The 17,867-nt window shown below is 41.9% G+C and overlaps 2 protein-coding genes across 5 annotated transcripts in view; one reads left to right on the top strand and one right to left on the bottom strand.

Moving 5' to 3' along the window:
* Window positions 1-10,102, top strand: part of LOC119226911 (ras-related protein Rab-27B-like) — a 32,192-nt gene extending 22,090 nt beyond the window's left edge. For 3 of the 4 annotated variants that reach the window (XM_037485295.2, XM_037485296.2, XM_037485297.2), the window contains exons 2-6: window positions 1,465-1,636; window positions 3,743-3,831; window positions 4,374-4,477; window positions 4,667-4,790; window positions 5,404-10,102. In XM_037485295.2, the coding sequence (XP_037341192.1) occupies window positions 1,484-1,636; window positions 3,743-3,831; window positions 4,374-4,477; window positions 4,667-4,790; window positions 5,404-5,590 (657 nt within the window). In that variant the 5' untranslated portion in view covers window positions 1,465-1,483 and the 3' untranslated portion in view covers window positions 5,591-10,102. Of the gene's footprint in view, window positions 1-1,135; window positions 1,222-1,464; window positions 1,637-3,742; window positions 3,832-4,373; window positions 4,478-4,666; window positions 4,791-5,403 lie in introns of those variants that run through there. The other variant, XM_037485298.2, reaches the window with a different exon arrangement.
* Window positions 10,103-12,693: 2,591 nt separating this feature from the next.
* Window positions 12,694-16,732, bottom strand: tmem267 (transmembrane protein 267). Its single transcript, XM_037485484.2, has 3 exons — window positions 16,634-16,732; window positions 15,031-15,489; window positions 12,694-14,352 (listed from the first exon to the last, which is right to left on the bottom strand). Exons 2-3 carry the CDS (start codon window positions 15,430-15,432, stop codon window positions 14,017-14,019), a joined length of 738 nt encoding a protein of 245 aa, XP_037341381.1. The 5' UTR covers window positions 15,433-15,489; window positions 16,634-16,732; the 3' UTR covers window positions 12,694-14,016.
* Between the last annotated feature and the right edge of the window lie 1,135 nt (window positions 16,733-17,867).

The raw sequence follows: 17,867 nt of genomic DNA, 5'->3' as shown, positions 1-17,867 counted from the left end.
CATTTATGAAAAATGAAGGGAAAGACTTGTTATACCACAGAGTAAAGAATTCTGCTAGTGGCGCTAAGATCAAAGGGGTTGTTGTAGTCATTTACGCCGCTTAATACAAGCTCCTACTTTAAACTTGCATCAGTCCAAGCTAGATTTTGATAGCCTCTGCTGTACTAGGAAACATATTCGCCTGAAAACATTCTGAAATAAATGGCAACAAACCTGTAGAGTTTGTACGTTAAGAACTACTCACTACTGCGTCAACTTGATACTTCCTGTGCAACACATCGCTTCCATGTCCATATTTCAAGATGAATTTGTATCTCTTCCCGCTCTGGCTATCAGAAGTTGAAGGTGTAGTGATCTTAACACAATTCATAAATCCACTGTAAAGCATATGAAACGCTACAGCTCTCATGAAGATGTTTTTTTGCAACATGAGCTCTTTCAATGTAATCTTTTTTCAATGATTTAGCAGTAAAAATGTTTACACTGGTCACCCCTCTCTTGATGTGCACTCACCGGTACTGTAGAGCTGGTGTTGTTAAACTTTCGATGGGAAATGGTGTTCATTAAAGGCCGGTTCCACTACTCCCCTCTTTTTGGCTTTATTGGCTCTATGCAGTTCAGAAGGTAAAAAGTCTCAAATGGCTCTTGTGTGTATATATGGGAAAAAAATACTAATCCATGTAAAATGTGCCTAAAAAAAGAATATAATGTGACGTCTGTGTGAACTGTAATAACAGTCTATTTATTCCAGACTAAATGTGCTATATAAAGATGAGGAGTGAGTGCTGTTGAATTACACCGTTGTTTCTATGCTCCATTCTGTTGAGGTGAGCGGTGTCACTCACCGTACTGTCAGAGGTACAGGGAGGTCATTGTGAGGAGATCAGAGCTCCTAGTTACTCACTATAATAAGTCCCACTGTTATTTGTGCTTCCTCTCAGCTGAGTGAATTAGAGTCTTGTGATTCTCTTTCTAAATATATCGCATTTAGCCACGAGGCAAACAGACCCCGGACTACAACTCCGTAGATGGGTTATCTTTGTTCTGGAGCTCATGAAAACAACATTCCTTTTCTCTGTCGGTGTCCACTAACGGAGGCTCAGGCATACTTCATTTTCTACTGCTTACACACACACACACACACACACCACACACTGACCATTTTCCCAGAGTCCTGTTATGGATAGGGCCATCCTCTGACCGCACTTCCATAATTCAACAGTGAGTATACAACTCACACACATCTCTTCCCTGTCGCTGTGTGTGTTTTCAAATCGTCGGCATTCCCTCTAACCCTTCTCGAGCATCGGATGTCAGCGTTTGTTTTTGTGTCCCTTTTTGTCTTGTCTTCTATTTTTATTTACCTCCCGTGACCTCACGCCCCCAGGATGCCTTTAACTAACTTAAAGCATTTCTCTGCAGGGTCTCTGTATGTTAATACGCTTCACTCTCTGTCTTCCACAGGTTTATTACAGGCATCACTATGACTGAAGGGGATTATGACTACCTTATCAAGCTCCTTGCCTTGGGGGACTCCGGAGTGGGAAAGACCACCTTCTTGTACCGATACACAGACAACAAGTTCAACCCTAAGTTCATCACCACAGTCGGCATCGACTTCAGGGAAAAGAGAGTGGTAAGTTGTTATTGCTTCCTGGGCTGCAGCTGGAAGTTATTTTAGTTGTGGTATTCTACCAAACATTGCAGGAATCTAGTAATCTGATAAAAACAATTTACTAAAAGTATCATAAAGGAGAAGGTTTGGATACATTTTGTCATTCAATGAGAAAGTGTGTCCAAACTTCTGACTCTTATTAGTATTTGTATATATAAAAAATAATATGTCAAAACTTAACCTGTTCAGTGCATTTGCCAAACTCTGGTTTCAAGGCTCTGAATGTTTTTTATCACCTTTCAGGAACCGGCTAGAAAACAATTAAATCAGGCCCAAAGTTGATGTATAACCTTAAAGTTCCTAAATATTAGATGTTTGTCTTGTCTACACTAGATTTTTACATGAAAACAACTTCAAATTGGCAGGAACATAAAGTATTTGAATTAAATACTGTTTGATTAAAAAAAACAAGCTTCTTTGCCTGTTGAACTTTTTAAAACTAACAATCATTTCTCTTATACATATTTCTGTTAAAAACATCATTATAACATTGTATTTTACTGATGTATATCAATATTAAAAAATAATTTATAATTGGGTGGAGTACCACTCTAGCCCTTCACTAAAACCGCAACTCCTGTTGCTTAAATGTCATTGGGGTGAATACATGGAGATCTCAACATGTGAGATGCAGATATTTGAATCAGAGTGGACCGAGCTCTGTTTAGTCTGATATTTGGTCACTTTTTGTCACTATTCTGTCTTCACTAGTCGGAAATACAGACTATGCTGCATCAATCCCATCACTCCAGATGACTCACAGGGTTGATTATTGTGTGTGTGTGTGTGTGTGTGTGTGCACACATCACACCCCATGTTCAGAAGTCAAGAGAGGAAACAGAAACAGACATGTAGGACCACAGCTGTGCCTCACTGCTGCCAGGGGCTCCTCCTAAGGGCTTTCTAATGGAGACTGAAGATGAATGTGGGCCAGTTTCAGCCTTTGAAGCAGAACTGACAGTTGTGATGAGCTGTAATGAAGCAAAAACCTCCAGCTGCTGTAAACTGAGCTGGATGTAGGGATCATGTCAGTCAGTCATCTTCTATACTGCATAGAGGGTCGCGAGGGGGGCTGCAGTCAATCCCAGCAACGAGAAGCGAGGTACCCCCCCCCCCCCCCCCCGCCCCCCGGCCAATCAATAGTTTCGATTCAGAGTCACCAATTGAGTGGCCCCAGAGGTCCCCCCCCCAGGCTCGCTTGGTGTAATACCGCACAAATCATTAGAAGTCATGCAGGTTCACCAGAAACTCCTTGAGCTGTGACTCTCGCTGCCACCACCACCCTGCAGTCTGCGCTCCGCCTTGCTGCTCTGCTGGTGCACAGAGACCACGCTACTGCAGTCCCAGCTTGTATTGCTGGGCCTGCTGCAGGGAAGCGAGCCGGGGAGAACCAGTAGTGAAAAGGGAACCCTGAAAAGCTGGGGTACTTCGGTGGCCCTTTTTGTGCAGAGGGACATAAAATCCTTAAAAAAATGAGTTACTTTGAGCTGACTTGAAGCAACGATATTTTTAATTCATATATAAATTATGGTTATTTATAGTATTCAGACCAAAGATTGTGTCCCACAGTCAGTTGGAGCAGCATCATGACGACGTCATAGCTCTGTTCAGGCCTCCAATGGTCAATATGTATGGACAGTACTTGTAAAGAACCTTTCTAGTTTTCCGACCACGTCGGCTTAGACAACAAGCTGCACCACGGGTCTCGCCAGACAGGACACAGATGTACAAGTATCTTCATAATCCCTCCGCAGTCAGAGGGCGTGATTGGTGTGAACGCAGCTTTGGAAGACGGTGCCTCATCTGGGAAAGTACGAGGTGTCAACGATGCCTCCCAGCGGGGACACAAACACCCCGGGCTGCCACTCACAGGAGTCATACCACAGTCAAGGTCACCGTGCTGACCATTCACGATCGTTGTTGTTTTTAGAAATAGTTTCTTCATTTGACTGTAAAACCCAGGAAGTCGGAGACAGAGCAGCAAAGTCGGCGCACTGATGCGTCCGTGCTGGTTGTTGTGGATCGACAACAAACACATTTACACTAGTGTGCTTTCTCTCTCTTCAGATGTACACAGCAGCCAACCCCAATGGGACGACTGTGGGGAAAACCTTCAAGGTTCACCTCCAGCTGTGGGACACAGCTGGACAGGAGAGGTGAGCTGCTCGTTCGATTTCTTTTTTTAAAATGTGATGTTAATTCCAAGTGGCAGCCACGGAAGTATCTATGTGTGTCAATTGGCGTCTCTTTGTGTGCGTCAATCCCGTGTGTTCATGTGTGTGGGGTCTGACCTCGATCTGTTGGATCTTCTTATAAAAGCCGGATGACTCATTGTAAGATGAGTTTTGGATCAATGAAGCCTGATTATTAGCAACATTAGCACTTTATAGTTTTTTTTTTTTTCAATTGATTGATAGATGTACATGTGAGTACACAATGTATTGTTTTAGCAGCATTTGTATATACACCATATATTTTGTTGCATATATCTTGTGTATATTACACTATGTTCAACAGGTTTGTAACTCTCCGTCTAGTTGGTGCTGAGCAATAATATCAGACACAAACAATTATTCCCTTTCCACTTCTATTTTGTCGTCATTTTCCTTCTGCAGTGAGCCCCACTTTAGCTCCGGTTTCCTGCTGCTGTGCAGCGTTCATTTCTCTCTTTTTTCCGGTGTGTGTGTGTGTGCTCCAGGTTCCGCAGCCTGACTACTGCGTTCTTCAGGGACGCCATGGGATTCCTGCTGATGTTTGATCTCACTAGCCAGCAGAGCTTCCTCAATGTCAGAAACTGGATGAGTACGTTTCTAACCTCACATGCTGGTTATGTGTTGAGAAATAGCCTTGGTTTAAGTTTTCCTCTACGCTGCTGTTGCTGTTAAAAACTATTTTTTCCCCCCCGGAAACATCACTCAGCTGTGCAAAGATATAAACTTCTCTGTTTCTCTTGGGTTTGTTGTTTTGAACATTTCCTTCATTCCTTTCCAGGCCAGCTACAGGCCAATGCCTACTGTGAGAATCCAGACATCGTGTTGGTAGGGAACAAGGCCGACCTGGCCGACCAGCGGGAGGTTCAGGAGAAACAGGCCAAGGAGCTGGCTGATAAATACGGGTACGGTTCTTGTCATGCACAGTATTCAGTGCAGGTGTCTCACCTGCTTACACCTCGGAGGAGAGGCTGGGTGCACCCTGAGCAGGTATTTAAATGTCACAGTATAAACAGGATGCAGTTGTAAAGCTTGTTAAAAGCGGGCAAACTGTAAGTGCAGCGGTGAGACAACACACCAAAGGCAGGCAGGGCATGATTCACAAGCAGATGACTTCCTGGTGTCATTCCAGCAAACCAAGACCTCAGCATTGTGTTGCCAGATAACATCAGATTGTTAAAGGAAATGATCGAATCTGTCTTAATCTCTGGGGAACTGTTTAAGGAGGAAGGGACTCAAGAATAACTGAGGCTGAGGGCAGCATATGACAATCATTTAATGGAGTTAGCGATGCCGTTGCTATGGCAGAATCCCACCAGACCTGCATCTTGAGTTTTTGCTTCCTTGTTCCCAGAAAACCGTGCCTGCTAGGCCCTTTAAAGCCTCCTGAGGTTCATTATAAGAAATATCAATTTCTCTGATTTCGTAGTTTAGTATCTGATTAATTAATTAATGAATTTGGCTTATATTCAGAGGAGTCAGCTTTTAAACTGATAATTCTGTTGTCGTTGCCCACAGGATCCCGTACTTCGAGACGAGTGCAGCGACAGGTACGGAGGTGGACAAGGCGGTGATAACTCTGTTGGACCTGGTCATGAAAAGGATGGAGCAGTGCGTCGACAAACCGCTCTCCGAGCCATCCAACGGCAACGGGGCCACGAAGCTCGACGAAGCGCAGCCCCATGAGAAAAAATGTGCATGCTAGATGGCGATGGGAATGACCAGTCAGTCGTCTGTCTTTTCCACTCGTCACATTCCCTGCTTCTTTTATCTTCTCCTTCGCTGTCCTCTTTGATTGCATGTTTCTTTATCTTCTCCTGTCCAATCACAGCTCTAAAATTCTAGTTTGAACAATCTCATGGTCCACTGTTCTTTCTCTTCCCAGCTGTATTCTTCTTTCTCCTCCCACACTCTCTGCCAGAGGGCAATGAAACAGGTTTGTCTCCCTCTGGTGGAGGTTTGAAGTAGTACAGTCTCTGCCTGTTTTCCTTCAAGCACTTTTGTGTTTAGGAGGAAATTAAAAGCGGAGGGGACGGTTTCATCGCTGTCAGACACAGCGTGCCTTGACTGTCTGATCTGTGGCATAAAGAGCTTAACGTCTGGCTGTGTAAAGTAACCTAAGTCGTGGTCTTCTATTGAAACATTGTCTCCTGGAGAGCGAGCAGTTGTACAACCAGTACATTTTTTTTTTGTCTACTTCACATTGTTATCAATGCTGTATCTGTACTAGCTATCTATGATCATTTTCAGTCTTCCATGCAGTGTTTTTTGGTCAGGTCTGTTTCCTAAAAAATGGCCTAAATAGTGTTTAATGTTTAATGATAGGCTTTCATGGTGGAGGTCTTTGACACTTGAGTGAGAGGTGCTGTTCACAAATAATTGCTTGTTTTGTTTGCTAAACTAACGCCAGCGCTTTCGCTTCTACAGTTAGAACCTATTGCCCAATGAGAAGTGCAGGTAAATATCAGGCCATTATTAAGCTTTATGTTACACTTTAGTTGCAGTAAATGCAAAAAGAGATACTCCCTAAACAGAGCAGAGGTTGTATGACCACTGTAGAGTATTTTGTAACCAACTGGTCAGAGTAGATCATTTATGACCCCATGTTAGTTATTATGTCACCATATATTCATTTAAAAAATGTTATTAACTCTTTGGAATTTGAAATCTTAATGTTGACACTCATTTTAGAATAAAATCTAGGAATAAATGTTATTCTAAGAGGCCCAGCTAACTAGATAAAGGCTATTGGTGCTTGGCAGTGTTAAAGGTGAAGTGTGCTGTATCGCTATGTTACCAAAAGCAGCTGAGGATTGTTTCAGAGTAAAGACGACAGTTTGCATTTTTTTTGTTTGGTAACTGTTAAGAGAAAATTATATTGCATTGTTGTTTTATGTCATTCTCACCAGAACACCAACACCGTGTCATGCAGAGATAACTTATGCTTATTGTGGGTTTGCTCCTTGTCACCAGCCATGATGATCCTACTTTGCTTAGCACTGCTATCTCTGCATCATATATTCATGATGGTAACGGACGTGGCTGATTATGACTTGCAGATGATATAACATCCATATGTAGGACTAATATGGGTACAGCATGGGACATGTGAAGTGAAGAAAAAAAGCCTACATATACAGTATGTATTGGTAGAGTGCATTGACCAGGATATTGTTTCAAACGGATCTACTGCCTTGGCTTTTAAAGTGTTATTCCACTTTGGTGGCACATCCTTTAATCTCTGTTTGGGTATGTGATGAATTCGCAAACTGGGAAAGCAATTGGGAAAATTAAATTATTCAACGTTAAAGCCTAAACAAATATACTGGCTATTTACAGATCGAATGGATATTTTGTGTGATTTAACCACAAGGTATTGAATAAAAAGTTGAATGAAGTTCTGCATGGAGAGGAGGATTATATAATCTCAGCAGCAATGTGCCAGTCATGTGACGTCAGCCTCTCGGTGATTTTCCCTATTGACCCCTCACTTCCTAACAGAAAATGTGAACTTTAAGGCCCCCATACATGACCAATGTTGTAAGAATATAAAGTGACCAACTATTTATATGAATTAAACATAGATTAGTATTTCTGTTGCAATATGTTTGTTATATCATGACACCAGGAGAAAATCTCAACTGCGTTCATACTTGGTTCATTTTTGGTTGTCTTCTTGACCCCAAAACTACCAATTTATCAACAGAATCTGTCACTAACATGAAGAAAATAGACCTCTAAACCCTTAAAGAAGTACAGTAGAAGTTGTTCAATGCTTTTTGGGCATAACCATGGAAGTTGTCGTGGACCAATCCTTTCATTACATAAGAAACTATGTAACTGCAGCTGTGCTGAAAACCTAATGAAATCATGTCATATCTTACTCCGTAACTTCCTTTTGAGTTCCTGTCCAAAGGCTGCATGCTTGTGCACCGCAAAAAACCCTTCTCTCTAAAACATATTTTGGTGAAATTTATAAAAATAATTTATTTAACTGTCAAAGAATGGTCATAGATGATTTTGTTTTTAAGTGCAACTCGACAGAATTCATCTTATCAAGTAACAACTTGATCTGCCTTACTTCATTAAAATTTAGAACCAAGTTTATTTGCACCAAAAAATGAACATTGCGCTTGCCACCTTGCAGCTGAATCCTATTTTCCTCCTTCAGCGAGCTGAAGCGAGGCTGCATGATCACTGCAGGGTGCTTTTCATATTTTACCAGAGTGCCAGATGGGTGGAAAGTAATGTAAAGTAGAATTTGAGTAGGCTTATGCATGTTAAACACTGCTGTGGTCATTTAAAAGATTATAAATGCTTCAATTTAAATATTTTATTAAATCCTTTTTATCAGTAATATTTAACTATTATACTTGATCCTTAAAAAAAATCCTCAGTTAAAGAATTATGACGCTTTGGTTTCATCTTCCAACGTTTTCTCATCACAAACCAGCGTTTGTTTTCAAAAGATCTGACCCCTTAACTTTGTTCAAAAGTGAAAAGTGAAAAAGTGACGCGTTTTCCTTTTTTAAAGCCTAACCGAGTCGTCTGCCAACCGCTCAGTGCCGTTTTAAAAACTCGCTGCTCTTTGATTTCAGTTTCACGAAATATAAATATGTGCCGTCTACTGTGTATCGTACATCATTTGGGTTTGCTTATCAACCTGCTCTTTGGGGTCTTTTTGTAATGCACAGGTTGCATATTTCTAAACACTCACAGAAACAACGTGGCGGAATCCTCTTTTTGTTCTTTTCCTTTGCTCCAACTTTCATTACCAAAACAAGTGGTGTTAAAGGTAAACAAGTGGTTAAAGCGGAACGAAATTATTATTTTTTTTTTACTTTCTGCTGTTTAGTTTGTGTTTCTTATGAATCTTATTCCCGATGTTCACTCTCTTTTTAACTTTGTTTTTGTATCCGCCATGTCCTGAGAATAATATCCGTGGTTTTATTGGCTTATTGTCTCAAGCGAGATGCAAACTCTGTGAAACCCGAGGATTTCCTTAATGTTCCCTAAAGTTTCACATTATGATACCGGTTGTTAGTATAAAAATGTGATTAGTGCAGCTTTAAAATGTGTAATAAGTGTTAAACCTTACCAAGTGTTGATTACCAGTATTCAAGGTTTTCATTTTTACTGTTTCTTAAAAAATGATCATGTTTTTGGTAAAAAAATATGGTTTATCCATATCTAAAGAGATACCACTCTTCAATAAGTGATTTGCAGCCTCATGTATCAGTATGACTGGCAAGTAAATTGTTTGAATTAATTTACAAATGAAAAATATGAAACACAAATTATTCTTTGAGATACAACTTCCCTCCAAATTCCCAGTGCTCGTCATGGACTTTCCTTTTATTTTGACAATCTCCCAAACAAACTGATTCAAGCCTTTCTTCTTATGTTGCATAATTTTTCCCTCTAATGCGCCACTAGTACATATATGCCACTGGTTTATCTGACGTTATATACTGGTACATATATGCCACTGGTTTATCTGATGTTATATACTGGTACATATATGCCACTGGTTTATCTGACGTTATATACTGGTACATATATGCCACTGGTTTATCTGATGTTATATACTAGTACATATATGCCACTGGTTTATCTGATGTTATATACTGGTACATATATGCCACTGGTTTATCTGATGTTATATACTGGTACATATATGCCACTGGTTTATCTGATGTTATATACTAGTACATATATGCCACTGGTTTATCTGATGTTATATACTGGTACATATATGCCACTGGTTTATCTGATGTTATATACTGGTACATATATGCCACTGGTTTATCTGATGTTATATACTGGTACATATATGCCACTGGTTTATCTGATGTTATATACTGGTACATATACACTCACCGGCCACTTTATTAGGTACCCTATGCTAGTAACGGGTTGGACCCCCTTTTGCCTTCAGAACTGCCTCAATTCTTCGTGGCATAGATTCAACAAGGTGCTGGCAGCATTCCTCAGGGAGTTTGGTCCATATTGACATGATGGCATCACACAGTTGCCGCAGATTTGTCGGCTGCACATCCATGATGCGAATCTCCCGTTCCACCACATCCCAAAGATGCTCTATTGGATTGAGATCTGGTGATTGTGGAGGCCATTTGAGTACAGCGAACTCATTGTCATGTTCAAGAAACCAGTCTGAGATGATTCCAGCTTTATGACATGGCGCTTTATCCTGCTGAAAGTAGCCATCAGAAGTTGGGTACATTGTGATCATAAAGGGATGGACATGGTCAGCAACAATACTCAGGTAGGCTGTGGCATTGCAACAATGCTCAATTGGTACCAAGGGGCCCAAAGAGTGCCAAGAAAATACTCCCCACACCATGACACCACCACCACCAGCCTGAACCGTTGATACAAGGCAGGATGGATCCATGCTTTCATGTTGTAGACGCCAAATTCTGACCCTACCATCCGAATGTCGCAGCAGAAATCGAGACTCATCAGACCAGGCAACGTTTTTCCAATCTTCAATTGTCCAATTTCGATGAGCTTGTGCAAATTGTAGCCTCAGTTTCCTGTTCTTAGCTGAAAGGAGTGGCACCCGGTGTGGTCTTCTGCTGCTGTAGCCCATCTGCCTCAAAGCTCGACGTACTGTGCGTTCAGAGATGCTCTTATGCCCACCTTGGTTGTAACGGGTGGTTATTTGAGTCACTGTTGCCCTTCTATCAGCTCGAACCAGTCTGGCCATTGTCCTCTGACCTCTGGCATCAACAAGGCATTTCCGCCCACAGAACTGCCGCTCACTGGATGTTTTTTCTTTTTCGGACCATTCTCTGTAAACCCTAGAGATGGTTGTGCGTGAAAATCCCAGTAGATTAGCAGTTTCTGAAATACTCAGACCAGCCCTTCTGGCACCAACAATCATGCCACGTTCAAAGTCACTCAAATCACCTTTCTTCCCCATACTGATGCTCGGTTTGAACTGCAGGAGATTGTCTTGACAATGTCTACATGCCTAAATGCACTGAGTTGCCGCCATGTGATTGGCTGCTTAGAAATTAAGTGTTAACGAGCAGTTGGACAGGTGTACCTAATAAAGTGGCCGGTGAGTGTATGCCACTGGTTTATCTGATGTTATATACTGGTACATATATGCCACTGGTTTATCTGATGTTATATACTGGTACATATATGCCACTGGTTTATCTGATTTTATATACTGGTACATATATGCCACTGGTTTATCTGATGTTATATACTGGTACATATATGCCACTGGTTTATCTGATGTTATATACTGGTACATATATGCCACTGGTTTATCTGACGTTATATACTGGTACATATATGCCACTGGTTTATCTGATGTTATATACTGGTACATATATGCCACTGGTTTATCTGATGTTATATACTGGTACATATATGCCACTCGTGAGCTAATGTTCATTTTCACTGTCTGGAATCATGTTTTTCCAATAAGCATCTCTTCCATAAGTTTTAGGCGTTTTTGGTAGTTTTCGGATTCACTTTGAAAGTTTACACTGTTTGAAGAGTCATGTTGTGCCTGTCATAAACATTTATGATCTCCTAAATAGTCATGCATTATAGATTATAGATTACCAAACAAAGGTAAAAGAGACCAGAAGTTGTTTTTGTGCTCGATATATATCAAAACAACTAATCAATCCAAGTACCTCTAAGAGCTTTTATTTTTGGAAATCCTGTGTGTGAATTCTCACTGATGCCTGCAGTTTATACACATTTCTTCAGTTTTAACTGTCTGTGTGTGTGTGTTGGGTTTGTTGCAACATCAGCATGTTTGGCACAATAAGAATGAATTTACATGTGATGCGATTAATGTTTCCAATGTCAGAGCTGAAAATAAATCTGTTTTTATCCTGTGTTAAGTCTTTATGTATACACACGTACATAAAGTACTTCAATCATAGTGTTCTATCTAGTTTATGTATATATTAACTAGGACCGGGACTTTAGCGCATTAATTACGATTAATTAATTACAATGTGAATTAAGATTAATTAATTACACAAATAACACATTAAACATTTTTTACGCATTTTTACACTTATTTTTTGCACCGCGGAACATTTCTCACTGGATGAGTTTCGGAGGACCGATTATACTGGAGCACCAACTAGCGTTCATGACTTCAGACAACAACAAACCACAGTGAACATGAACGAAGAAGCTGACGAGACCGTGTCGGGTGGCCCCATGAATGGGAAATCTTATTATAATAAACACACGGATGGAAGCGTCGATAAGAGCGTGGTTGTGTGCAAGCTGTGCAACAAGGAATTCACATCGAGCCTCAAGTATCACCTCAACGCAAAACAATTAGCAGCTAGCGTGGACGTACAAGGACCCACACCCAACCCACACTGCACCAGATGACTGGTTTAAGGACCAGGGTAACTAAGTCCACGTCTGAAAAAATAACCAATGTTCTGAATGTACTTGAAAGTATTGGTCTACTTAAAAAATAGTTTACAGAAGGTCTACTAACCTATAGGCTACCTGAATTTCTGAAAGTACTATATTTCTAAATATGCTATTTCTACACTTGTCTGCTGGAATTGGTTGAACAAAAATAAAAATCCATGTGAAAAAAATTACGTCTCGCTGTTCTCAAGTCAAATATTTATGCAATTAAAATGTGATTAATTTCGATTAATTACAAAGCCTCTAATTAATTAGATTAATATTTTTAATCGAGTCCCGGCCCTAATATTAACATAGATCAAATATGTATTGTTGCAAACACACAATTGACATATATTGATAAACACTACTTTCAAACTATGCTGTTAATATTTAGACTTTATTAATATTGAAATCAAACGATCGTCATACAAAAACAGCAAACATAATTTAAACAAATGTTACGATGTGCAAAATTCAACTAACATTGATGAAGGTCACATAAGCAGCAGTAAAACGTACATGACACTCAAACACTTGTAATTCAAAAGGGACGGCAGCCACTGTGTAACCTAACCTTTCTCAAAGTTAATTACTACAGAAAATGTATTATGGATTGTCTTTAATATCACACTAATTTGCATTAATTAAGCAATTATAAACACGTTCCTGAAACCCATTGAATCCACTGTGCCAACACAAATAGGATTAATGTTTGAGAACTACACTGCACTCCCTGACTTTCTACCTCCATATCAGCGTCGTAGTGGATATTATTCATGTGAGACAAATAGCCCACGTACTTCTGCAAGTCATGGTTTCACCACCATAAAGCCAACTCAGTGCATACTATAGCAATTATTTCATCAAATAACCACAACTGCAATACAGCAAGTTAATACAGCATTTAAAACCCCCCTATTTTATATTCCTGTAAGTTACGTGAACATTTTACCAGCAAAAGGATTCCCTGAATGCATGAAAACGTCCAGCATCTGTCCAGGTCCCTCCTTTCTGAAGTCTTGATTAAAAGGTGCGCCTATCGCACGGACATTAAATAACATCAAAAACAACACCCTGGAGACCTTGATAGTTTGGTGTTTCTACTAAGTTTAAATCCTGATCCATGATGGCTGCACTGGAACTTTTGGAAAATAAAGCCCGTCCGAGCAGCAACACGCGAGCGATTGTGTTCTGTGGTGATTACTGGAGGTAAGATATGAAGCGTACTCTACAACACATTACATTTCAACTACTATGGCAGCAAAGTAACCGTGGTGACGCACACACCAAGGGGATGCCGCTGTCTCACAGCCAGGGAGGGAAAACCTTTGGTGGGCTTTACCTCGAGTGGTTTCCTTCTTAGGACGTAGACGGACAGAGTTCATGTGACCAGGAGTTGGAGTTCTTCCGGTCCCTTATCTGGACTTCGGGGAGATGAGCAGAGAGCTGACGGGCTTCACCAAACAATACGCAACAGCTTGGAAGGGTCATTCGGGTCAACCCATGGAAAAACCTACGTCTATGTTTAGTGGTTTTACAGAATCATATAGTGAGAGTTTCCTTATTTGAGGCCGGAGAAACCAATGAGTTTCTTCGGTTTCTGTTCGTCGGGTATCTGAAAGTTGTTTTCAAACGGCCTTTGGCCCGCGAGACGAGACGCTCTGGATCGGCACCTGGGTGGTCGGGCGGGTCGGCGGACTCCTAAACGTCGATGGCCACCCCGTGTTTGGTGGAGATCACGTCCCTGGTTCCCGTCAAATACATGAGCACCGAGCACAGGTGGGGAAGCGTCGCCGTGGTGCTGACGTACAGCCAGTAGGGGAGCGGCGCCGTGTTGCCAAACGGGCACACCCAGAGGCCGCGGCGCACGGCGTCGCGGACGTGGTGCGTTGCCATGGAAATGAAAAGCATCCAGGGCAAGGAGCACCAAGCGTCTTTGAGTCGCCCCATCCACATGAGGAAGCGGAGGGAGAGACAGAGGACGGGGATGAGGGAGGAACAGTGGAGAGGGGGGCGCTGAGGGAGCGAGACAGCAGCCTGGAAGAGAGTGGGAGAGGGAATTATCCCAGAGTGCTTTGGGAATACTTTCACAATGATGAGGTAATGTCCCGCTGAAGTTCTTCAGAATGATGCGTCACCTCTCACATTACAGCAGAAACGGGTTTTTTATAGAAGCTCCTCACCAAAATTTGTGCCAAGATGGAAAAAAACAAGAGCTAAATATTTGTAATGCAGAGTAAAAAACGTGTTGTCTGTACCTCGTTAATATTCGATCTGATGATAAACCAAAGCTGGAAGAACAAAGCTAATTATAAAAGTATGTAAAAGTGGTCCAAATATGCAAGATGTTCTTTTGTCAGCTTCTCTAGAAGGAATTTGATAAAAATCATAGTTCAAATAATTCAGAGTCACTGAAGACCGAGCCTTTACTTTACAAATCATCTACGCTTTATAATTACATCTCATTTAGCTGACGCTTTTATCGACTTACAATAAGTGTGACTTAAGGTTTTTATATCGTTGGGAAGCAGCTTCAGGAAAGCAACACAAATGCCCTGCATCTGGTGAAGCACGAACATTTACATAATGACTCGCAAAACATGAACAGAAAGTCAATTTTTTTATTTTTAAACAATTAATACAAAGTGGATTTCACTATTCTTCGTGATTAACACAAATTAGTTTAGTATTCAGTACATTCTTATCCGCTCTTACCTTGAGTGACAGGGAGCCAGCCATGTAGAAATGGTCCAGGTCTATGATGGATGCCAGCAGGCCGGCGAGCAGCACCTCATACAGATCACTCTTTTTCCTTAGTCCAATAACAACTGCCCACGACCACAGCCCCACCAACCCGTGCGTGGCGTTGTCCAGGGCGGCGCGCAGCCACAGGTGGTTCTGGACGACGGACAGCTGGAGGGAGTGGTCCGCCACCACACAGAACATGCCGAGTCCCGCCGAGGCCAGCAGGGAGGCGGAGCTGAACGTCTGCAGGAGAGCCTGAGCCTTCTTCGTCTCCACGGCCAGGCTCAGCGGTACCGGGGCACCTTCCGCCCCGAGGCCCACCCCCAGTAACGGGGATGAGGACGAGTCGAGCTTGGAGTAGAATCCTTGCATGTTGACGGACGGCTGTGGGGGCCAATCGCCACAGAGCGTCAGCAGCTGTCAGGAAAACTGGAGAGGGAAGGAAGGTGAAGGATGAATGAAAACCTTTGGGCTGTACGACCTCATATTCCATGATATTTGATGTGAAGATGTTTACTTTTGTACAATGTCATGTTTGGATATTTTTGCTATTGATCAACAAATACACATATTATGACACCTTCCAGCACTGTTGCACTATAATAACTAATATGATATTTTCTATTCAAATATAACCACATTTTTATTAGTACATGAATTGAAAGTGGGGCTTTATCCTCCTGCAGCAGGTGGCACCATGTGGGGTGGCGCTGTGCCCCTATAAAAGGGGAAATGCTAGTTTCCTGTTGGGTGGCCAGAGTGTTGCTGGGCCCACAGCAGTGTGGGGAAATCCCAGTTTCCTTGTGATTTGCCGTGTACCCAGATGTGCAGTGCTGCGTGATGTAAGCGGGTTTGGCCGCCGTGGGGTGCGTGGATCATTCGTGTGTCGCTCAGAGCTTGTAATGTGATATTGCGGTATGACATTTACAAAGGACACACCAAGCTCAGTCTGATCCAAATGTGACCTGATAAAACGTGACTACTTTTGGAAAAACAAAGACAAGACATTTCTAAAAAATCACAGGTTGCTTCCTATCCAAAGATGCGCGTTCATCTGGGAGACCAACGATCGCTCGTTGTCCTTCTTTTAGAGGGAACCCAAACAATACGTCTCTGTCTCCCGTGCAGTGATATAGAGCCCATTGGGCTGGAGGTCCATCTGAATTCACCGCCTCGTTAAGGTGGAACATCGGGCTCTTCAAACGTTAGTCGCTAGTAGCATTTTTTAAGGAGCAAACGTCCCTGTATTTATTCTCGTCACATGCTGCGAGTCTGCACGGCTGTCTGCCTCCCATTCACGTTAGATCGTTTTATAAAGGAAGACATGTTGGATGAGCTCCGGTAGCATCATTGACAATGGCAGCTAACGAGGAGCTAACCGGCTAACATTAAATAATGCTGCTCTGTGTAGGCGGGCAGCAGCTGTCACGATTAGCTGAAACCGCCACGAATTACACAACAAGACTCGCTCTGCTTTCATGTTAAACAGGTGATTTGATTGCTTATTGTCTTATTGTCAAGCATTTTAAAGTCAGTTGAATAAATGAATAAATGTAACGACAACGTTGCTCACCCCATCGCTCTGCATTGGATACCGACCGACAGACCTGACGCTTCTTCTTCTGGGGTTTATGGTGGTAGAGTTTTGGTGGTTGGAGGCGCTGTGCTGCCCCCAGCAGGCCAACCGAGGATTACCCTCCCGTTTTAGGAATCGTTCAATTGTTCCCCGAACATTAATGAGTGTTTTGTCATTTGCTTCTTTAAAAAAAGGGCTCTGTTGAAAAAAAGACCTCAACATCCCACCTACCTCTCTTTTGTCTGACCAATCCAACTGAAATTCGAAAAAAATATAGTTTGGGTTTGAATCCGGTTAAAAAAACATTTCTATCTTGTGAAACTGCCTAACACGTCAAAATATCTAGTTGTGACTTTCAGCAAATTTAATCATTTAATTTAATGATAAATGAGATATTACCATATATTTTAATTCTGTATTTATTGCAATATGTCCAATATATTTGATCACATATTTCCACAGTGGTTTTGGATTAAACATTATTCAGACAAACTAGAGTCCGTTAGGTAAGCCAACTAAGTTACTGTAGCCGAGGGTTGCTTCGATGTAATGTCTGAATTGGTGTACAGCCCACACAATAGCCCACAGTTCTCATCACACAATCTTGGGCTAGGTGGCACTTTTTAGGGTTTAGTTTGAGACCTGCTGCCTGGATCCTGGAGGAAAAAAAAGCAGACTGGAGAGATGGTTCTCAAAGGTGGGGCTGTATATCAGCACATCATCAAGATACACCATACACACCATCCAGGGCAGTCCTCGTAGCACCAGCTCCATCATCCGCTGAAACGTTGCAGGTGAGTTGGTGAGGCCCCTGCCCGTTGTGAAGGCTGTTTTCTCTCGGTCTTCCTTAGCAACCTCAACCTGTCAGTAGCCATTAGAGAAATCTAATGTGCTGAACCACCAATGTATCATCCACTCTGGGGATGATAATCTTTTACCGTTACACCGTTCTAGCATCGGTAGTCAATACATAATCTCCAGTCTCTCAGGAGGTGTGGGTTCAAATCCCACCGCTGCCACCAATGTTGCAGAGGGTTTATGATGCTCCTATACTTTGGTTTATTAATAAAACAACAACACGGTGCCAAACCGGCCGCAACTTAATTTTTCACTTTTTAACAACCCTGTTGAAGACTTCCTCTACTTCCTCTCCTTCCATCTCCACCTTCACAATAAAAGCACCTACATCGGAACACTAGTGTAATAATAGCTTACATTACATTGCTTTAGG

Source organism: Pungitius pungitius, chromosome 18, assembly GCF_949316345.1.
Source record: "Pungitius pungitius chromosome 18, fPunPun2.1, whole genome shotgun sequence".
In the NCBI taxonomy this organism is placed as follows: Eukaryota; Metazoa; Chordata; class Actinopteri; order Perciformes; family Gasterosteidae; genus Pungitius; species Pungitius pungitius.
Note: the sequence above shows the minus strand (reverse complement) of the source record. Positions and strands in the feature narration are given on the sequence as shown.

What these genes read in the sequence shown, in the direction of transcription:
- tmem267 (XM_037485484.2), bottom strand. Translation starts at nt 15,432, where the DNA reads ATGCAAGGATTCTACTCCAAGCTCGACTCGTCCTCATCCCCGTTACTG. An exon ending in CTGGCTCCCTGTCACTCAAG is followed by an intron (nt 14,353 to 15,030) that starts GTAAGAGCGGAT and finishes ACTCTCTTCCAG; the next exon opens with GCTGCTGTCTCGCTCCCTCA.